Source organism: Carassius auratus, chromosome 5 (assembly GCF_003368295.1).
Source record: "Carassius auratus strain Wakin chromosome 5, ASM336829v1, whole genome shotgun sequence".
Taxonomy (NCBI): domain Eukaryota; kingdom Metazoa; phylum Chordata; class Actinopteri; order Cypriniformes; family Cyprinidae; genus Carassius; species Carassius auratus.
The window spans coordinates 857,900-881,910 of NC_039247.1; the positions used below are offsets into that span (position 1 = coordinate 857,900).

The window sequence follows — 24,011 nt, forward strand, 5'->3', positions numbered from 1 at the left end:
TAGATTATAGACTTCATAGATAGTGTTTTAGTTAAAAAAAATCTTAATGCTGGATGTGTTTCAGGTTTTGTCTTCTCCAGATGTTCACTGATGGAATGGAGTGCTGTGGATTATTGTTATGTTTTTATCAGACTCTCATTCTGACGGCACCCATTCACTGCAGAGCATCCATTGATGAGACACTGATGCAACGCTACATTTCTACAAACCTGATGAAGAAACACACTCATCCTGATCTCAGATGAACTGAGGGTGAGCACATTTTTAGATCAAGTCTTCAGTATATAATAACAGCTGAACCTCAGACATTCCTTCACCTCTCGTCATCACAAAACTATTTCACAAACATCATTCTACTGAGAAAGCATGTGATTCATTGCTCTTTTGCACTCTTAAAATAGCATTCTCAGAACTAACTTCACTTTTCTCCATTATGTTTTGAACTGCTGTTCAAGTGATTTTAGAGGAGCTTTTCACAACCACATTTCATACCAACAAAGCAACATTAAACTTAACTGTTATGAATTCAGACTGTTCAAACTTCAAAGTTATATGTATAATGTTTCTAATGAATGGCCCCTGATTTGATGTTTACTTCTCTAATACAGTGTGTGACTAAAGTGTGCAGAATCTGTTAATCATAATGTTCTTTTATCTAAAGTATCAAGGTTTATTTTTTCTACTTATACATTAACATGGATGGAGCCATTTCTTGACTGTAATATTGGAGTCCTACAGGGGTCGATTCTTGGACCAATTTTGTTCATCTTACACATGAATGATCAGCCTACAGTTTGACAATTGTTTATTATTTGCCGATGTGTGTTTGATGCACAAACTATTTCATGATCTTGCACCACCACCTCTTAAACAATGTTTGACCTTCTGTAAGAACAATATCAGGCAGACTGGGTCATCAGTTAGAGGTGACTGTTCAACTAAATTTAAGAAAAACGTTTTTGCAGCCGAAAGATTGAATTTAATACCTGTTTATATTAGAGAGTGTGCAACACTTAGTATTTTTAAAGTATGGATTAAGGAAAATCTATGTGAGCATTGACTAGGATTTGTAATGTAATTTAATCTAGTATGATATGATATTGTATTGTTTATCACTTAATTTTGTAATATTTGTCATTTTAACATCCTGCCCAGGGACTGCAGATGCAAATGAGCTTTATAGCTAACTCTGGCACAACACTGTTGTTGTGCGTCGTCCCTGTACCAATAAACAAACAAACAACAACAAAAAAACCTTGAATTAAAAATCTTCAGGACAGGCAGGATTACAGTAGGGGCGGGGCTTTCGGGTCAACGGAGGGGCGGGGCGTGGGTCTGTCATGGGGCGGGGATTTCGGGTCAACGGAGGGGCGGGGCGTGCGGTTGCCAGGCGCTGGGTCACTCGTGTGGGAAGTGCTGAAATTTCAACGCGTCACAGCCGCGTTAAACACGGATCACACGCAGATTCTTACCGCTGAGGAGCTCGCGGCCGGCGGGGAGCCGACAACCGTCCTCCGGTTGATTACTCATCTGCTAACGAACTACTCCACCGGGGCTAGCGAGCGTCACTTTCGCGCGAGCGTCGCAGGTCTCGGATATTAACCCTTCTGATCGAGCTGATCGATCAATCAATGATCATGGAGAGGAAGAGGACGGATTGCCCTGCTCTTCCACCCGGCTGGAAGAAGGAAGAAGTGATCCGGAAGTCCGGGCTGAGCGCTGGGAAGAGTGATGTCTATTACTACAGGTAAGGATTTTTTTTACATATATATATTTAATATGTAAAATATATATTTTTTTTCTGTATGTTCGTGTGTTTGTTTGAAGTGCGCGCGTCAAAGCGTTACATTGTATCCAGAAGAAGAACGGAACTCGCTGGAGAGATACACTGTAACTCCTGCAGCGTCACGTGACGTCACTGCATTACAGTACGGCGCGCGCGTGCGTGCGTGTGTGTGATGAGCTTGAGTGTTTCCTCTGAGCTCCACCTGTTGATTCCTCAGCTTTATACTTTACGCTTTAAACAATTATTGCTCATTATTTATGAATAAAGACACTCAGAATTCATATATGTTTAATTATTGATATAAGTACAGTTACGTGTGCGTGTGTTAATGTAAAATCTGTCCGAACAGAAGCATGAAATAGTGTGTTTATCTGAACCCGATATAGCTGTGAGCCAGTGTCTCTCTGTACACAGATAACTATCATCCAGCAGATGAACACAGACAGCTGTCGCACAGTTATCATGTTCATCAGATCCTTCACTGAGGGTCCTGATGTTGAGCGATGTGTCTCTGTGTCTCTGATGGACCCTCACTCTCTGTTTGATGTGTGTTTTGTACAGAAACAGTGCAGATCTGACCTGGTTAATAAAGCGAGTGATTTTGAGGAAGGAGTTAGCTGGTGGTTTTGATCTAGAATGAGCTGACGTTGGTAGTCCAGAGTCTGACTGACCGATGTTCTTTAGGAGCCATACTGAAGCTAGTCAAATGAAAACTGAGTTTCACTTCTGGAAACCCTCAGATGACTGGAGTGTGTTCATATCTGATCTGTTTTATATTTCTGAAAAGATAACTAGACACTCCTCACTGGATTAAACACAGTGTGTCTATATTTGCTGCATTGCATGCTTAAAAAGGTAAAAAAAAAATATTAGTAGTGACTCATTTTTTTATAGAATTGTTGAAGCAATAATTCACCCTAAAATTAAAAACAAGGAGAGAGCTGCATGATTATGATTATTAGTTTAACTGGATACATTGAAACAACTAGAACTGAAATTAAAATAAATGTAAACTATTTAGACATAAAAAAATCTAATGACAAAATTAATAAATTTACTATTAAAAATGTAACGTAAAAATGTAATAGTCCATATTTGACCCTAAGTTGGGTTGAAACGACCCAGTATTTTTTCGAGTGTAATACAAATAAAACTTGAATTATTATAATTATTTCAATCTCTCCATGTGTTACATAATGAGTGAGTAGGTCAGTGCAGACGTGTCTCTGTGGTTCATCCGAGCTGATTAGTGCTTTAGTCTCAGGCTGGAAAACACATTCACAACACACTCCACTTCCCAAGCGCAGGAGGACACTTGATGAACATGTCTCTGTGTGAAGGAGGTTCAAGATAATGTGCATGCTTCGTGTGTTCTGTTTATAATAATGTAAACATTGAGTTTTGATTTGATGTGAGAAGAGGATCTGTGAGTCTCCAGCAGCTGTGACTGCGGTCGTGTGCGTCTGCGCAGGTGTTATAACGGCCCAAACTAACCTCTTAATAACAGCACTGCTGAAAGTTTCGACTCCGTGCGGTTCTCTTTTAGATAAATTAATTCTTTTATTCGTCATATTATTCTGATTTCTGAAGATCATGTGACACTGAAGACTGGAGGAATGATGCTGAAAATACAGCGGAGCATCACAGAAATACATTACACTTTAACACAGATTCACACAGAAAACAGATGATTTACATTAGAATTATTTCACAATTCTGAGCAGAAGAGATTATTTCATCTTTGAACATTAGTGTCTGTATGAAGCATCAAGGTTATGGCTTTGATTCATGTGAACTAATAAACCTGGTTTCAACTTCAATAAAAGAATCTAAATGATGCTTGTAAATGTTGACACTGAAGCCTTGAGGAAATTCAGCTTGGCATCACAGGGATAAATTGTATTTGAGCAGATATTCACATAGAAGTCAGCTATTTTAAATTGCAATAATATTTCACAATTTCCTTGTTTTTACTGTATTTTTAATCAGATAAATACAGCTCGGGTGAGCAGAAGTCTACTTTCTGTTAGTGCAAAACTCACCGCGCTGATCAAGTCCGAAGCGTTTTAGGAATAGACTAAGTGGTTTTATTCGGTGTGTGTGTGTGTGTGTTGATGTTTTTTTTTTGCTCCAGTCCCACAGGAAAGAAGTTCCGCAGTAAACCTCAGTTATCCCGTTACCTCGGGAACTCGGTGGATCTGGGATGTTTCGACTTCCGCACGGGCAAAATGATGCCCAGCAAGATGCAGAAGAACAAGCAGAGACTGCGCAGCGACATCCTCGGCCTGAGCAAGGTACAGAACAACACGCGGCTCTCTCTCTTTAGCTTGATCACCTGTGGGACGGTAGTTTGATTATGTAAATGAGATTATGTGGAAATGTGTAGAGTTGTCTGGAGATGCAAAGAGATGTGTGGAGTTGCTTGGAGATATGAAATGTTTTGTGGAGTTGCATGGAGATTATGTGGAAATGCGTGGAGTTGTGTAGAGTTGCATAGAGATGTGTGTTGGAATAGCGCTGGCTACCGTAAGCCGGTCAAACACATTCTCACACTTTTATTTTTGACAGTTCTGAGATGAGCGTGATTTACACGTGTCTTCAACAAGCAGATGCATTTACACTTGTTCAGTTGCGTCTGGAAACTTTCTCAAGCTGATAGTAGTCTCATCTCAAATGCGTTTCGGAGGGCATTCACACCCCATCTTTTTATGATCACATGACTATCCAATCAGAGAAACCCTGTGGCTCAGTGAGTTGATTTTAAATAATGAAGCTGCAGATATTTGAATTCTGATCCGGTGAAGCGTGTCATTGCGTGGGCTGATAGTGTGTCTGTGCACTTCCTCATGCATTTCATGATCTCAACATTCAACACGCTTTCATTTTCAGTTCACTTCTATTCTTCATTTGCTCGTAATGAGCTGGTTGAAAGTGAAAAAGGTCTGATTTCTCAGAATGAGGCAGGAAAGGTTTGGCTCTGATCTCTGAGATTATGGATTTATGACTCCAGATCTGGTCTGTGTTCGTCATACTGGACGTTATAGAGGTGTGGTGATGTGCCTCGCCCTGTGACACACTTCTGCCTCACACACACACACACACACACACTCGTTTCCATGTTGAATGGAGACTCTTCGTAGGATACATTTTTTTTTGACTGTTTTTTATTTATTTTCTAAAACCAGTTCATATGGATTGAGGTGACTTTACACAGCGCATCTCTGCTCAGCGTTCCCTCGGCTGAGTGTGTAACGCGTCTCTGTGTTTGCAGGGGAAGCCGGATCTGAACACAGCGCTGCCCATCAGACAGACAGCCTCCATCTTCAAGCAGCCGGTCACTAAAGTGGTCAATCATCCCAACAACAAAGTGAAGACAGACCCCCAGAGAGCCACGGAGCAGCCCAGACAGGTGCCTTCCTCACACAATCACACTCTTCCTCACACATACACACTCCTCCTCACACATACACACTCTTCCACACACATACACACTCTTCCTCACACAATCACACTCTTCCTCACACATACACACTCCTCCTCACAAATACACACTCTTCCACACACATACACACTCCTCCTCACACATTCACTCTTCCTCTCACATTCACACTCTTCCTCACACGTTCACTCTCTTCCTCACACGTTCACTCTTCCTCACACGTTCACGCTCTTCCTCACACGTTCACTCTTCCTCTCACATTCACACTCTTCCTCACACGTTCACTCTCTTCCTCACACATTCACTCTTCCTCTCACGTTCACACTCTTCCTCACACGTTCACTCTCTTCCTCACACGTTCACTCTTCCTCACACGTTCACTCTCTTCCTCACACGTTCACTCTCTTCCTCACACATTCACTCTTCCTCTCACATTCACACTCTTCCTCACACGTTCACTCTCTTCCTCACACGTTCACTCTTCCTCACACGTTCACGCTCTTCCTCACACGTTCACTCTTCCTCTCACATTCACACTCTTCCTCACACGTTCACTCTCTTCCTCACACGTTCACTCTCTTCCTCTCACATTCACACTCTTCCTCACACGTTCACTCTCTTCCTCACACATTCACTCTTCCTCTCACGTTCACACTCTTCCTCACACGTTCTCGCTCTTCCTCACACGTTCACTCTTCCTCACACATTCACACTCTTCCTCACACATTCACACTCTTCCTCACACGTACACACTCTTCCACACACGTACACACTCTTCCTCACACATACACACTCTTCCACACACATACACACTCTTCCTCACACAATCACACTCTTCCTCACACATACACACTCCTCCTCACAAATACACACTCTTCCACACACATACACACTCCTCCTCACACATTCACTCTTCCTCTCACATTCACACTCTTCCTCACACGTTCACTCTCTTCCTCACACGTTCACTCTTCCTCACACGTTCACGCTCTTCCTCACACGTTCACTCTTCCTCTCACATTCACACTCTTCCTCACACGTTCACTCTCTTCCTCACACATTCACTCTTCCTCTCACGTTCACACTCTTCCTCACACGTTCACTCTCTTCCTCACACGTTCACTCTTCCTCACACGTTCACTCTCTTCCTCACACGTTCACTCTCTTCCTCACACATTCACTCTTCCTCTCACATTCACACTCTTCCTCACACGTTCACTCTCTTCCTCACACGTTCACTCTTCCTCACACGTTCACGCTCTTCCTCACACGTTCACTCTTCCTCTCACATTCACACTCTTCCTCACACGTTCACTCTCTTCCTCACACGTTCACTCTCTTCCTCTCACATTCACACTCTTCCTCACACGTTCACTCTCTTCCTCACACATTCACTCTTCCTCTCACGTTCACACTCTTCCTCACACGTTCTCGCTCTTCCTCACACGTTCACTCTTCCTCACACATTCACACTCTTCCTCACACATTCACACTCTTCCTCACACATTCACACTCTTCCTCACACATTCACACTAATAAGGTTCAGTGAGGTAATGTATTAACTGACATGAACAAACAATGAACAATACATTTATTACTGTATTTATTCATCTTTGTTAATGTTAGTTAATAAAAATACAGTCGCTCATTGTTAGTTCGTGTTCATTTACAGTTTATTAACTAATGTTAACAAGCACAACTTTTAATTTTAATAATGCATTAGTAAATGTTGAAATTAACATTAACTAAGATTAGTAAATGCTGTTCATGCTTAGTTAATTAGTGTCTCACCACAGTTTTACTACTTCAGCTTAAACTGATTTTTATTTCATATTGTCACGATTTCTGAAGATCATGTGACACTGAAGACTGTAGTAATTATGCTGAAAATACAGCTGCCCATCACAGAAATAAATTATATATTAACAGAGAATCACACAGAAAATAGATGTTTTACATTAGAATAATATTTCATAATTTTTACTGTATTTTGTGTTCAAATAAACACAATCTTGGTGGGCAGAAGGGACTTTAAAAAGCTCAGTAGTTTCTGGATCTGCTCGCATCCTGCAGGCGGCTTTTTCTGTTTAATATTGCACTTTTGTATAATTCCCATTGTCCAGTGTCATTTCTCTTGGGGTCATGGGTCTGATAGCTGAGGGTTGATCTGTTCTTCTGCTTTGCAGCGAGGGAGGGTTTAGCTCCACGGCCCCGGGGCGCTCATAGACGAGCGTTATTTAATAACTCCTGCTGTGTTTACGAGCACTTTTATGAGTCCCGCGGGCCGCAAACACACCAGCGCTCCTCAGACTGTGTTTAGCTCAGAGCTGAAGCAGAGTATTAGACTCATTCAGAGATCATCTTCATGTTAGTGAGGAATAGGGGTGCTCCGATCACAATCGGCCGATCTTTAATGCGCATCTCGTCAGTAAAGCCGGTTCTCTAATCAGCGGTTAATTCCATCAGGTGCGTGATTTCACATAGAGCATCTGTTACTACACAGAGCCGTTGTTAACTGAGAAGATGCACCAAAAAACGATGAAAATGAAGTGGATTTGCGCATCTTCTCTATTAACAACGGCTCTGTGTAGTAACAGCTGCTCTAGCTTATCGTGACCGGAGCACCCCTAGTGAGGAATCAAAGAACCGTCAGCATTGACTCATTATCACTGGAATGGTTTGACTTGAGTACTATTTATAAAGTATTTATTATATTTGTGTAACAAAAAATATAACAGTATATTATAATATAATAATAATAAATTAAATTTATTAAATTAAATTTATGCATTAAGCAGACACTTTTATCCAAAGCGACTTATAGTGCATTCAGGCTATCAATTTTGACCTATCTTGTGTCCCCGGGGAATCAATCCCCCAAAATACTCTACTAATTGAGCTACAGGGACAATATAAATATAATATATGTGTGTGTATATGTATGCATATGTATGTATATGTATATGTATGTATATGTGTATGTATACTATTTATAACTATTTTTATTTCTATGATTAATTATAAATTAGTTTTGAATTATCTTTTATTTTTATTTCCAGTTAAACATTTTAATTTAGCTTTGTTTTTATTTCAGTTTAATCTTAGAACTTTTAGTACTCCAACTTTAACATTTATTAATTTGTTTTGAATTAGCCTTTAGTTTTGTATTCTCAGTTTTTATTTCAATTTTAGTTTAGGTTTAAATTTTGTCTTTATGTTTTTTTTCCATTTTGATGTAATTTTTTGTAAGTTGTTATTTGATTTATTTTAGTTTCAGTAAATTTAGTACTTCAACTTATTGTAACTAAGTTTTTTAACTAATATAATAATTTGATTTAAATTGCATTTATTTTTTTCTGTTTTGTCTTGTGTGTGTGTGCGTGTGTCTCTTGTGTCTTGTGTGCGTCTGTGTGTGTGCAGCTGTTCTGGGAGAAGCGGCTGAAGGGTCTGCGGTCGTGGGACGTGTCGGAGGAAGTGCTCAGGACGATGGATCTGCCCAAGGGTTTACAGAGTAAGGCTGCTTGTGTCTGGTCTGAATGTGTGTGTGATCGCTGGGCAACGTGTGTGTGTGATCGCTGGGCAACGTGTGTGTGTGAGCGCTGGGTAACGTGTGTTTATGCGCTGGGTAACGTGTGTGTGATCGATGGGTAACGTGTGTGTGTAAGCACTGGGTAACGTTTCTGTGTGTGTGAGCCCTGGGTAACGTGTGTGTGTGTGTGTGTGTGCGCGCTGGGTAACGTGTGATCGCTGGGTAACGTGTGTGTGAGTGCTGGGTAACGTGTGTGTGTGATCGCTGGGTAATGTGTGTGTGTAAGCACTGAGTAACGTGTGTGTGATCGCTGGGTAACGTGTGTGATCGCTGGGCAACGTGTGTGTGTAAGCGCTGAATAACGTGTGTGTGAGCGCTGGGTAACGTGTGTGTGTAAGCGCTGGGTAACGTGTATGTGTAAGTGCTGAGTAACGTGTGTGTGATCGCTGGGTAACGTGTGTGTGTGTGTGTGTGTGATCGCTGGGTAACGTGTGTGTGAGCGCTGAGTAACGTGTGTGTGATTGCTGGGTAACGTGTGTGTGGGTAACGTGTGTGTGAGCGCTGGGTAACGTGTGTGTGATCGCTGGGCAACGTGTGTGTGTAAGCGCTGAGTAACGTGTGTGTGATTGCTGGGTAACGTGTGTGTGGGTAACGTGTGTGTGAGCGCTGGGTAACGTGTGTGTGATCGCTGGGCAACGTGTGTGTGTAAGCGCTGAGTAATGTGTGTGTGAGCGCTGGGTAACGTGTGTGTGTAAGCGCTGATTAACGTGTGTGTGAGTGCTGGGTAACATGTGTGTGATCGCTGGGCAACGTGTGTGTGTAAGCGCTGGGTAAAGTGTGTGTTTGTGTGAGTGCTGGGTAACGTGTGTGTGTGTATGTGATCGCTGGGTAACGTGTGTGTAAGCACTGGGTAAAGTGTGTTTGCTGAGTAACGTGTGTGTGTAAGCGCTGAGTAACGTGTGTGTGTAAGCGCTGAGTAACGTGTGTGTGATTGCTGGGCAACGTGTGTGTGTAAGCGCTGAGTAACGTGTGTGTGATTGCTGGGCAACGTGTTTGTGTAAGCGCTGAGTAACGTGTGTGTGAGCGCTGGGTAACGTGTGTGTGTAAGCGCTGATTAACGTGTGTGTGAGTGCTGGGTAACATGTGTGTGATCGCTGGGCAACGTGTGTGTGTAAGCGCTGGGTAAAGTGTGTGTTTGTGTGAGTGCTGGGTAACGTGTGTGTGTGTATGTGATCGCTGGGTAACGTGTGTGTAAGCGCTGGGTAAAGTGTGTTTGCTGAGTAACGTGTGTGTGTAAGCGCTGAGTAACGTGTGTGTGTGATCGCTGGGTAACGTGTGTGATCGCTGGGTAACGTGTGTGATCACTGGGTAATGTGTGTGTGTGATCGCTGGGTAACGTGTGTGTGTAAGCGCTGAGTAACGTGTGTGTGTAAGCGCTGAGTAACGTGTGTGTGATCGCTGGGTAACGTGTGTGATCGCTGGGTAATGTCTGTGTGTGAGTGCTGGGTAACGTGTGTGTGAGCGCTGGGTAACGTGTGTGTGATCGCTGGGTTACGTGTGTGTGATCGCTGGGTAACGTGTGTGTGATCGCTGGGCAACGTGTGTGTGAGTGCTGGGTAACGTGTGTGTGGTCGTTGGGTAACGTGTGTGTGTAAGCGCCGGGTAACGTGTGTGTGTGAGTGCCGGGTAACGTGTGTGTGAGCGCTGGGTAATGTGTGTGTGATCGCTGGGTAACGTGTGTGTAAGCGCTGGGTAACGTGTGTTTAAGCGCTGGGTAACATGTGTGTGATCGCTGGGTAACGTGTGTGAGCGCTGGGTAACGTGTGTGTGAGCACTGGGTAACGTGTGTGTGATCGCTGGGTAACGTGTGTGTGTGATCGCTGGGTAACGTGTGTGTGTGATCGCTGGGTAACGTGTGTGTGATCGCTGGGTAACGTGTGTGTGAGCGCTGGGTAACGTGTGTGTGTGAGCGCTGGGTAACGTGTGTGATATCTCTGGGCAACGTGTGTGTCTAAGCGCTGAGTAACGTGTGTGATCGCTGGGTAACGTGTGTGTGTGAGTGTTGGGTAACGTGTGTGTGAGTGCTGGGTAACGTGTGTGTGTGATCGCTGTGCAACGTGTGTGCGTAAGCGCTGAGTAACGTATGTGTGAGCGCTGGGTAACGTGTGTGTGTGAGCGCTGGGTAACATGTGTGCTGTGGTGCAGGTTTGGGGCCGGACTCGACGGAAGAGACGCTCCTGTCGGCCATCGCTAGCGCTCTGCACATGAGCTCGGTGCCCATCATGGGTCAGACATCCTCAGCGGCCGAGAAGAACCCGGCCATATGGCTGAACACATCACAGCCGCTCTGCAAGGCCTTCACCATCACAGACGACGACATACGGTGAGACCTCCGACAGGTCAAAGGTCAAAGCCTTGCTTGTTTCTAACAGAATGCATCAGTCTGATGCAAAATGACTGTACACAAAACATAAAATGCGTTACTTTATAGCCTTTATATTTAATACATTCGAAAAATGTCTTAATGCATTAAATATGCCTTTTCATCTAATATTTTATCATCTAATATTGCACTATATTGTTTCAATTTAATGCATTAGTTGTGGCTATATATTTTATTTTTAAATTTTAATATATTAATTGTGCCTTTTTTTTTCATTTTATATTTTATAATTTGAAATTATATTTTATTATTTCAATTTGAAGCATTAAATTTGCCTATATATATTTTATTCTTTTAATTTTAGTACATTAATTAAAATAAAATAAATATATAAAATAAAACTTAAAAAAAATATATATTTAATAATATAATGTAATATTTTATGTTTTAGTTTTAATGCATGAATTGCGCCTATATATTTTAATCTTTTAATTGTAATACATTAATTGTGGCTTGTAATACACCTACTAATGATCACACGAATACCAACAGTTAAAATAAATTATAATGTTTAAAATGGCATGCAACTATTTAATTACGGTAAAGTTCTCTTCTAATATTTATATTTTATTTATTGATTTTATTTTACAAAATAATTTTAATTGAACAATTACAACACTGGGAAAAACTTTATATATAATTTATTATAAAAGTATTTGAATGCATTAATTATGCCTTGTAAGGCAGCTCATAATGCATTGTTCTCTGGTGAAGTTGTGAGCTCATCCGCTCTGTTTATATTCCTTCATAATTCAGCAATGTTTAATGCATTCATCGGGGTTCCTCTCAATCAAGGCGATGGGATTAAGTGTCACAGTTCAAGCCGAGCTAAAAACGTGCCCTTTTCTCCTGAGATCGATGCGCAAGAGTCATTTGGTTCCGGCTCCGGCGCTAAATTGGATGCTTGCTGTTAGAAAAACAGAAGTGAAATAAGATTTTCTTGCAGTAGTGTTTTAGAATCTGGGGTTTCCTCTCAGATAAGGACGACTGTAATGGATCAATAACAGGTTTTTAATCTCTCTGCCAGAGTAAATGAAATGTGCCAGGATCTGAGGTTTAAAAAAAAAAAAAAAAAAAAAAAAATTATATATATATATATATATATATATATATATATATATATAAATAGATTTTTTTTATTATTTGTTATTTATTTAATTATTTGAAATGTTACTTATTCCTTTAATATTTAATTATTTATTTATTTGAAATGTTATCAATGTATTTTACATGTATATAAAATAAAAAAGTCAATTTTAATGATTTAATGGTTTATTTAAATGTAATTTAATTAATTATATTTTATTATATTTATTTGATATTTTATTCATTTTTATTATATATTTTACAATTTATTATTTTCTGTCCTTTCCTATCAATGCAGACTTATTGAACTAAATATTCTGATTATCGTTTTTATGTTCTGATGGTTTGTTAAAAGTAAACCTGAATAATGTGCTACACGTGATAAAATCCAGATTTTATGGCTGTAAGGTTGAAGGCAGATAAAAGTTATGAAATTTCTTTTTTCTTTATTTATTTAAATTCTTTATAATATTTGAGGTACACATGATCTAGTCTAAGAATATTTAACTATTTTTAAATGAATTATATAATATTGTTTCTGCTCAGAATTGTGTGATAAACACACGTCATTACTAACAGATATAAAGAGATATAATTTTTTTTTAATTATATGAAAACAGTAGTTTAATATCTGTATTTGTGAGCAGTTCTGGTATCAAAGTCAATATTATGACTTTATTTATTTATGTACATGTTTAATTATTATAATTTATTTTATTAAACACTAATTTAAAGTGTAATTGTTTTATTTTTATTTTAAAACATTTTTCATTTATTTAACATGATTTAATTTACTAGTAATAGTTCTGTTGTTGACACAGATATGTTTTCTATCCTTCTGGTGATTGATAATTGTCTGAAGGAGCTGAATGTAAAATCTGTCCTGCTAGCAAGGTGTCAAACACAAGATGGCAGTAGAGGCACACACATGTAGCGCAGCGTGTGTGTGTGTGTGTGTGTGTGTGTGTGTGTGTGTGTGTGTGTGTGTGTGCGCGTGTGTGTGTGAGACTCTACAGGCACTCAATCTTCTCTCAGTGACACTTACAAACGTTTGTCAAGATGTCTTGAACCCAAACAGTCAGGATTTAATTTTCATCAGCATTTTCCTTCTTCTTCTCTGACCTTTACAATTAAAGAGATCGTTCAGACAAAAATGATCATGTCACTCCAAACCTATGTGACTTTCTTTCTTTCTTCTTCTTCAGTGGAACACAAAAGATGTTCTGAGGACATCTGCATCCACACTTCTGCTTTGAAACAGTGTATGGTGAAAGCACTGTATAAATATCAATTTGAGACAAACAACACAGGACCGCATCAGGATTATTATCATAAACGGAGAATAATGTAAAATAATTATCTGAAATTAAACTGAAATAAAATATAAATATTAGACAATTATAAAAAAAATTAAATAAGTACATTTAAGTAGAAGGTCTAAAATTACTCACTGAAAAAAAAAAAAAAAAAAAAAAAAAAAAAATATATATATATATATATATATATATATATATAGCAAAAGAAATACAATTCAGTTATTGTATATAAATAGTAAAAAATTGCAAAAAAATAATATAAAATACTAAAAATGACTAATAATAATAAAAAAGCACAAGACTAAATTATGAATTCATGAATAAACTGAACTAAAAACAAGATAAAAACTAAAATTGAAATTAAGAATTGAAATGTATATGGAAATTATAATTTTTGCCTTGGAAACAGACTGAAATAACCTGAAATAAATCAAATTACTCATGAATGAAACTGAAATAATGAAATAAAAACTAAAACTGAAATAAATATAAATTAAAACTAAATTGTAAACATTATATTACAATAAAAAAGGTATTACAACTGACAAACACACAAAACAAACTGACTAACTATTAAATTGAAATTGAAATGAAATTCAAACAAAAATAAAGCACTAAGATTACATACTGAAAACAAGTGAAACCAAACTGAAATACAAACAAATGACGCCTAATAGTAAAAAGACAACTATTAAAAGAAAATAAACTGAAATCAAAATGCCAAAATGAAAATGAAATGACAATTTTTGCCTTGGGAAATTAAATAAATTGAATCACTAAAATTACTCACAGAGAGTAAATTAAAACTAAAATAATTTAAACCTAAATAACATGACAACAGAACATAACATTCTAAAAAACATTTTTTTTCAAATAGAGTTCAAACTAATATATAAGTATATAAATATAACACTAATAAATAAATAAAAAACTATAGGTTTGGAGTAACATGATTAGGTTAATATTATGGAGTACTGTACCTTTAAGAGTGCTGTATGTAAATGAGCTGTGTTGTGACTGGCTGTTAATGTCTCGATATGTTAATGAGCTCATGGCTGTGATGCTTTACTCGTTATTTTCATATTTCTATGGTTTTTGCCAGTGATCTTTGAAGGAGTTTTTCATTAGATGTTAAGAGAACTGTTGGTTTTCTCCTAAATGTTGGTTTGTTTTTGGTTCAAAATGCATTCTGGGATTGCTTTTCCTGTAGAGGAAACATGCAGCCTCCTGTCTAGACAGTATGTCAATGCCATATATCAAACTCTTGCATCTCAAAAGAGAACAAAAACCTGCTTTCCCCTTTAAGGGCGGCGTGTGGGATTGTGGGTAGAGGTTATGGGGTTGATTGACAGGCCGGAGGAGGAGATAAAGCGAGGTCATTGCCCTTCATCCCGCTCTCATCCTCTTCCTCCTCAGGGAGCAGGAGCTGAAGGTCCATCAGGCCCGGCGCAGTCTGGAAGACGCTCTGATGGCCGACGGTTTGGCGCGAGCCTCCGAATCCACCCGAGACATGGAGGGCAGAGCGGCGTGAAGAGACACAGGTGAGAAACCACAGACGAGTCAGAGCGGCTGGACATAGAAACATAGAGTTTATAATCCATAATAACACCTCCTCCAGTGAAAGGTCTCTCACATGTGTTTAAACGCTGCTTGATCTGTGCAGATTTCTCTCCTGATTCAGGCCAGAACACTTTTTCACTGGAGGAAGTGTTATTATGGATTAAAATGTTATGACCAGTCTTGAAGGAAACAAACTTTTTTTTAGACAAGTCTAAGCAGTTTAGATAACTGGCCCAAGACCTCAGTAACTAAGAGTTTCTGCAGCATCAAGTCCTGTTTACAGTCTGTTTTGAGCAGATGCGTGTTGATGGTAAGATCTGAGCATCAGTAATCAGAGTGTGTGTGATTGTGAAGAGCTCCGTGATGATAGAATCGTGCAGAAGAGCATCTCTTTCTGTGTGCGAGGTCACAGTGTCATCAAATATTCAGAGCCTCATTAAGACGCGGTGAAGAGAGTCACATCACTTCAGCCTCTTCATCATCATTATCATCATCATCATCATCCTGATTCTGTTTTAAAGGGAATTAATAGTTAATATTCCTCCATTCCACCCTCCCGTCTCAGATCTGTTTCTCCAGTCGTCAGACGTTAACCGCATCAGTTTGGTTTTTCCTCAGAAATCCTGCGTGGCTCCGTCTGAATGCTGATGCTCTTTGAGATGATGTTCATCGACAGAAACATGCTTTTCTGAATAATCAGTCAAGCTGTTTTGCATTCACTGTGCTTCTTCTTCTCTCTGAGCAATAAAATATCAAATATATCAGAAATATCCGCTGGGTGGAATTAGTGTGACAGCTATATTTCCAAGAGCTTATGTTTATTTTATTTTCTGCTAATGCACATCATTTTCACCTGATGTTCACACAGAATGCACGTCTGCATTGCTCTCCGTTGTTTTTCTATATCAACATGCATTGGATGAACATTGTGGACATGTAATTTTGAGCTTTTTTTTTGTGCATGATATGCTGTTTTAAAAACCCTTATGTTGTGTTCATATCGATTCAAGGTATAATCATCATCTGGTTATGGTTTCAGTACAATTCACCAAAAAAATCACACTTTGAAAAATCATATTTGACATCTTTTTTAACGATTTCCTAACCTTGCATGGTTATAATTTTATCTCGAATCGTATCGATCTTGGAAGTACAGTAGTTCATAAACTGTGCTGTTGGGTAGTGTCTGCATCTGATAAAGCTTTATTATTATTATTTTATAGTTTGTTCTCTTCTAAGAAAGGTGAAAAGTAAGCTGATCGAGCCGTTTTTAGAGATTTTCTATAAGCAGAAGTACTTTCCTTCCATGCAATACGAAATACCTCTAATTTGTTTTCCTCCAGCTCCGCTCCATTTTCCGGGCTGCTCTCTCACTGTTCAACGTAAATCTGACAACACATCTGTAATATGGTTTATTATAAATATCACGTGAATAAACAGGGCTCAGCTAATGTAGCATCAGTTGATCGATGCACATATTGGCTTCCCAGTACATCACAACAACAGCGATGAGAGAAGAAAAAACAAAAAACCTAGACAAACCATTCTCTCTTTTTCAGTCAAAATACAATCAAATATGTAATGCTTTTTTACATTCGATTACTTTATTATATTTCTGTGCCTTAAAACAAATTTTTAGAAATGCATTTATTTTCTTTATCTTTTTATTGCATTGCCCTGCGTCTCATGTTTTTAAATCTCTAATAGTTAGAGTTAGGCTTCTTGCATTTTTGTTTTTTGATTATTTCCTCTTTTTCTGACCTCTACAAACACTCTGTTTTTGCTTCTGTACCTTTAAGACATGTGCATGTGTATGAAATTGGTAACATTAACATCATATGTTAATGAGCTGATGATTGAGATCTCATCTGGATTTCTGTAGCTGATTTTATCACACAGATGTAAGACGTACCGCTGTGAGTTTGCGTGTTTGCTCTCGACTTCATCCGTCCGTCAGTGAACTGATGCTGAAATATTGTTTTTCTCTCGATGGGACTGAATGTGTTTATGAAGTGACGGCCGCGAGTGGAGCTCCGACACAAAACACAATTTAAATACAAATTAGAGAGTGCACGTAAACCAATAGCATTTGCATTAATTCCAGTGGTGTGTTTGGAAGATAAATGAGTCTGTCCTCAGAATTGAGAGGATGTTTCTTTTTATTTAGATGAGGTGGAGTTTTCACACTTTCACCCGCTTTTGTCCGTAGGGTTGCTTTGCTTTGTGTATGTTAATGAGGATTGGCTCGTATGTATGAAGCTTTTCTCATGAATTTCTCACAGTTTTTTTTTTGTGTGTTATTAGAAATAAATCGCACAATAATCTTTTCATTGCATTTCTTTAAATGCATTATCACATGTTAGTAAAATTCAGTATTTATGGACCTCCACTTCATGCGTGTTGATATATGAGAACAGTGCACATGTAAATAATGAATAAAACATGTCTTGAGTATTTAAAGTCACAGTTCCGTTTTACTGTTGAATTTGCTGCAGCCTGTTAAATTAAATAACAGAATTTGAGAAACCTGATTATTTTGAGACAGAATGTTTGTGAATTTTATTTGTGCAAATCTTAAGAAAGATTTTAGAAAGCTTGTGGAGTCGAACACAACGAGCGAGGCGTTTTCAGCCCCCAAACTCTGTGTTTGTACCCTTGTGAATGTTTAATTAATGCTTGTGCTTTCAGGCAAACTCTTAAATTGTGGGGCAGTTTGTGTTAATTACCCCCTTTATCCTGAAACCCCAGTGTAAGTGAAAAGCTTCTGCTAATGAAGATGCAAATTACCCGCGCCGCTCCTGGATTGATTGTACAGCTCTCTCTTTATTCCTGTGATGGACGCACATTAGAGCTTAAAAGCGTTGTATTTATGTACATTACACGTTATTTTACTCTGCGTGTGCAAGATGATTTGTGCTTCCTGAGGTAATTAAAAACACTTTTTCTGATGATAAGGTTTAATTGTGCCTGGAAATATGTTCCATGAATTAGGCAAAAATACAGTGGAAAAACATCCACACAGAGATAAAAGTGTTTTTATATCATTAACTTGTAATTGAATATGGCAGCTTATTGTACGGAATGAATTAAAGCTCTATGGAACTCTATATAACAAGAAAAAATACATGTTTGCATGGCATTTCACTGATAAATCTGACAGGAATAGTGTTGTAAATGTGCTCCCCCTCAGTTCATCTGAGATCAGGATGAGTGTGTCTTTATCAGGTTTGTAGAAATGTAGCACTGCATCAGTGTCTCATCAATGGATGCTCTGCAGTGAATGGGTGCCGTCAGAATGAGAGTCTGATAAAAACATCCCAATAATCCACAGCACTCCAGTCCAGCAGTGAACATCTGGAGAAGACAAAACCTGAAACACATCCAGCATTAAGATGATTTTAACTCAAACACATAGAGTCTATAATCCAGAATAACACTTCCTCCAGAGAAAAAGTGTTCTAGTCTGAATCAGGAGAGAAATCTGCACAGATCAAGCAGCGTTTAAACAGCTCTAAACTATGAGAGACGTTTCACTGGAGGAAACATTCTCAGTTGGTAGATTGTCAGAAAGCCTGATGTTGAATTTGTTTTGCAGGTTTGTTAGTGCACTGGAGTCTGTCTCCCGCCCTGGACGCCCGGATGTGATGTCATCAGTCTGCGTCAGCGGCACACGTTCATGACCAATAGCTTCAACCAAGGCCTTTTTCAACTAGAGCATATATTTTTTCATGTACATATCTATATATAATTGAGAGCAATGCTTATTTTGTGTCAGACAGAAGAAGGAGAACTCAAAACACAGAGCAATACTTCCTCGCATCAGATCAGGTCTCCGTCGCCGGCTTGTGTTGAGAACTCTTTCACTTTTGTTTGGTGTCGTTGCTCTCTTCAGGGTTTGTGAGAAATTATGAAATACGTCTGAAGCGTGTGAATGGAAAACTGCTTATTTAAGAAAAAAAATTTATACCTTGAGATAAAAATGTGTACATTTCTTGCATCGTCCTAGAGGAAATAAATGATTATATTCACAAATATGATCTTATGTTTTACTTCAACAGACTTTCGACTTTTGTTGTCCAGTGTAACTAATGTTTGCTTTAAAATAGGTTTGAAGTACAGCACTCTTAACATATATACATACATGCATACTCAAAAATTATTCAGACACTGGATATAATTATTAATATATATATATATATATATATATATATATATATATATATCAGAATCAGAATCAGAATGAGCTTTATTGCCAGGTTTGTACACATACGAGGAATTTGTTTTCGTGACAGAAGCTCCGCAGTACAACAGAATGACAGCGACAGAACATAAAACACATAATAAAAGAATAAAAAATACAAATAAGTAGAGAGTGAATAACAATATACAAATGACAATTGTAGGCAGGTATATTACAAAATGAAGTTATGTATGTACATATATATTGTGTGCAAAATTTAAGTGTATACTAAGTATGTGTGTTAGATAAATAAGTGTGTGTGTATATAAATATAAAGTGTAGTGTGTCCGCCGTTATTATCAGCTGTTCAGAAGATGGATTGCCTGAGGGAAGAAACTGGTCCTGTGTCTGGTCGTTCTAGTGCTCAGTGCTCTGTAGCGTCGACCAGATGGACACAGTTCAAAGAGGGAGTGTGCTGGATGTGAGGGGTCCAAAGTGATTTTGACAGCCCTTTTTCTCACTCTGGATAAGTACAGTTCTTGAATAGATGGGAGGGTTGAACCGATGATTCGCTCAGCAGTCCGGACTACCCTCTGTAGTCTTCTGAGGTCAGATTTAGAAGCTGAGCTGAACCAGACAGTTACTGAAGTGCAGAGGATGGATTCAATGATGGTGGAGTAGAACTGTTTCAGCAGCTCCTGTGGCAGGTTAAACTTCCTCAGCTGGCGGAGAAAGTACAACCTCTGCTGGGCCTTTTTTACAATGGAGTCAATGTGAATGTCCCACTTCAGGTCCTGAGAGATGGTGGTTCCCAGGAACCTGAATGACTCCACTGCAGTCACAGGGCTGTTCATGATGGTGAGTGGGGGGAGTGCAGGGGGGTCTCTCCTGAAGTCCACGATCATCTCCACTGTTTTGAGGGTGTTAAGCTCCAGGTTGTTGAGACTGCACCAGACAGCCAGCTCTTTTACCTCCTGTCTGTAAGCAGACTCGTCACCGTCCTGAATGAGGCCGATGAGTGTGGTGTCATCTGCAAACTTCAGGAGCTTGACAGAGGGGTCCTTAGATGTGCAATCATTAGTGTACAGGGAGAAGAGCAGTGGGGAGAGAACACAGCCCTGGGGAGCTCCGGTGCTGATTGTACGGGTGCTGGATGTGTATTTTCCCAGCCTCACTAGCTGCTGCCTGTCTGTCAGGAAGCTGTTGATCCACTGACAGACGGAGGTGGGCACGGAGAGCTGATTTAGTTTGGGCAGGAGGAGGTTTGGGATGATCGTGTTGAAGGCCGAGCTGAAGTCCACAAACAGGATCCTCACATAAGTCCCCGGTCTGTCTAGGTGTTGCAGAACATAATGCAGTCCAATGTTTACTGCATCGTCCACAGACCTGTTTGCTCTGTAGGCAAACTGAAGAGGATCCAGCAAGGGCCCAGTGATGTCCTTCAGGTGGCCCAGCACCAGTTTTTCAAATGACTTCATGACTACAGACGTTAGAGCCACAGGCCTGTAGTCATTTAGTCCTGTAATTTTGGGTTTCTTAGGGATGGGGATGATGGTGGAACGTTTGAGGCATGAAGGGACTTCGCACAGCTCCAGCGATCTGTTGAAGATCTGTGTGAAGATGGGGGCCAGCTGGTCAGCACAGGATTTCAGACAGGCTGGTGTAACACAATCTGGGCCTGGTGCTTTTTTCCTTTTCTGCTTCCGGAAGACCTGGCGCACCGCATCCTCACTGATCTGAATTGCAGGTGTGGGGGAGAGGGGGGATGCAGGAGGTGTGAATGGTGAGAGTGCTTGATTGGAGAGGTGTTCAGGATGGGTTGCAGGAGCTGTTAATGGTGTGAACGGTTGTTTGGAGAGGCATTCAGGGCTGGTTGCAGGAGTTGTGAAGGGTGTGAATGGTTGTTGGGGGAGGCGTTCAGGGCAGGTGATGGGTGTTCTTTCAAACCTGCAGTAAAACTCGTTCAGATCGTCTGCCAGTCGTTGATTCTCTACGGTGCTGGGGGGTGGTGTCTTGTAATTGGTGATCTTCTTTAGACTTTTCCACACTGATGCGGAGTCGTTGGAAGTGAACTGAGTCCTTATTTTTTCAGAATAATTCCTCTTTGCCACTTTGATCTCCTTTTCCAATGTGTATTTAGCCTGTTTATACAAGACATTGTCCCCCTTCACGTAAGCATCTTCTTTGGCCTGACGGAGCTGTCTGAGTTTTGCAGTGAACCACGGTTTGTCATTATTGTAATTTAGTTGAGTCCTGGTAGGAATACACATATCCTCACAGAAACTGATATATGATGTTACGGTCTCTGTGAGTTCATCCAGATCGGTGGCAGCAGCTTCAAAAACACTCCAATCAGTGAGGTCAAAACAAGATTGTAAATCCTGCTCTGCTTCATTAGTCCATCTTTTTACAGTCCTTGATACAGGTTTAGCTGATTTTAGTTTCTGCCTGTAGGACGGTATAAGATGAACCAGAAGGTGATCAGAACGTCCCAAAGCTGCTCGTGGAACAGAGTGAAATGCATCCTTTATTGTGGTGTAACAGTGATCCAATATATTACTGTCTCTTGTGGGACAAGTAACATGCTGTCTGTATTTTGGCAGTTCACGGGACAGATTGGCTTTATTAAAGTCCCCGAGAATGATTAAAACTGATTAAAACATTATATATATATATATATAATGGGTGCAGGACACTAGTTCATTTATGTAAGTAAAAAGAGCAAAATAAAGTAAACTGTTACATATCATACCTAAAAATTCCTATAAAAAAGTTATAAAAGTTATAAAAATTTGGGACTAAAAAGTATTCAGATGCTTGACCTGACCATGTTTTTTTTGTTTTGTGAGGCTTATAGAAGTTTTTTATCTTTTTTTTTTTTTTGGATACATTGCATTTGTAAATTTTTAATTTTGATTTAAACTTATAAATGCTTTCATTTTTGTCTCACTGTCAAACACCAGGTGACATAGAATTATATTTTTGTTAGGATCATTTCTGTTTCTTTTAGACATTGTTTTGGTGGAAAATCAACAGGAAAGTTTTGCTTCTTGGTCTTTTTTTTGGAAGAGACATTTTTAATGATGTTGCATTTAGTATCCTTTGCACTTCCTGAACTGGTTATATTCTCTGCCTCATGACACATGATCACTGTTTGTCTCGAGGCGCTCACGTGTCGTAAACTCTTCTTCTAATCAGCCGATGCATAGGAATTGACTTTGAGTGTAATGAGTGTAATGAGAGTCAGCGAACACCAGGAAGAGCTTCATCTGCTCTCGTTCGGACTGAAGCCGGTTCCTGTGCTCATCATCATGTGTTAATGCAAACCACTTCATGAGAACTTCCTCCCTAGATGATTTTCATGTGATTCTCCGTGGAGGGTTTACATTGCAAAAACTTCCTTAACACTTTGCTGCTTTACAAGCATGTTGTTTTTTTACATTTTTCATGCATTAAACACAGTGTATTTTTAGCCACTTGCTGTGTTTACACACGAAAATCATGTGCATGATTTGAAAAAAGTCGCTCTGTTCGTGTCAAAAATGAATGGGAAGTGAATTTCATCTAGTGGAAACATTTGGTACTGCGGCCAAACAAGATCTTACTGAAAGCTCATATTTTGTGAATCAACTTCAAATTTGAAGCACAACTTGTGTAGACTTATGGCTTTGATTTTTTAGCTGTTTCAGAATCAAAAGTTTTGGAAAATATATATTTAATATACAAATTTTTTTTTACCGTATTTTTGTGCATTTAAAAAAAACAACTTTATTTACTTCAGCAAAAATAAAAGTGTCTTCTTTAAAAGACGACAAACATAAGTCTGTGTTCAGAAGCATTCAAGATTCATGAGTTTAAGATGAAAATTTAATTTTCATGTCTATGCTCAGAAAGCAGGTAATAAATGTATTATAATCAGTTTTGGGGAAAGTTACTTTTAAAAGTAATTCATTGCGCTATTGCGTTACTCCATGAAAAGTAACTAACTGTGTGTTCATTATCAAACAAAAATATAGCAAATTAATTTAATTGAAAAAAAGAACATTTAAGTCACATGTACTTATTTAATTGTTCTTTGAAAACTGGGTTTCTACTTAAAACAAGAAAGAAAGATAAATCTGCTGAGACGCTTAATTGATTCAGAAATTTGTATTAAGTTTATTTGCAGGTATTTTATATATTAAGTTTATTTAGCTGATTTTTTCTTATTCTTGTTTTATGCATAACTCACTTAATTTTGGTATATGTTGTTAGAAAGCAAGTTTAATATCTTTTGTCATTTTGATTAAAAAAATGCTATGTATATTTCACCTGAAGATGAAGATTCTGTCGAGTTTTGCTCTGAATCTGTTGTGACTAATTCAATTCAAATTCACACTCATAAATTCATATATTCAGAGTTTTGAAGCACAAAATTGCAGTGGAACTCTTAATTACGCGTTCTTATTACGACTGCCACATCCGATTATCATCCTGACTGACTGATGAGAGATTGAACAAATCACAGGATCGTAATGAATTAGATTTCTCACGCTTTCGTAGTCTGCTCGTTTACAGTCGAGCGATCTGCATCACTGATGTGCTTCCAGAGGAGAACTGCTGTCTGATGATTAATAACTCATTTATTAATGAGCGTCCTGTGATCTGATCTCGTGTTTATTCCTAAAGCAAC

At 39.0% G+C, this 24,011-nt stretch overlaps 1 protein-coding gene across 1 annotated transcript; it reads left to right on the plus strand.

The window, feature by feature from the left end:
• The first annotated feature begins 1,373 nt into the window (after window positions 1-1,373).
• LOC113070131 (methyl-CpG-binding domain protein 2-like) lies at window positions 1,374-19,193 on the plus strand. Its single transcript, XM_026243334.1, has 7 exons — window positions 1,374-1,747; window positions 3,921-4,080; window positions 5,058-5,195; window positions 8,646-8,736; window positions 10,960-11,137; window positions 15,016-15,140; window positions 18,755-19,193. Exons 1-6 carry the CDS (start codon window positions 1,632-1,634, stop codon window positions 15,128-15,130), a joined length of 798 nt encoding a protein of 265 aa, XP_026099119.1. The 5' UTR covers window positions 1,374-1,631; the 3' UTR covers window positions 15,131-15,140; window positions 18,755-19,193.
• The last annotated feature ends 4,818 nt before the right edge of the window (window positions 19,194-24,011 follow it).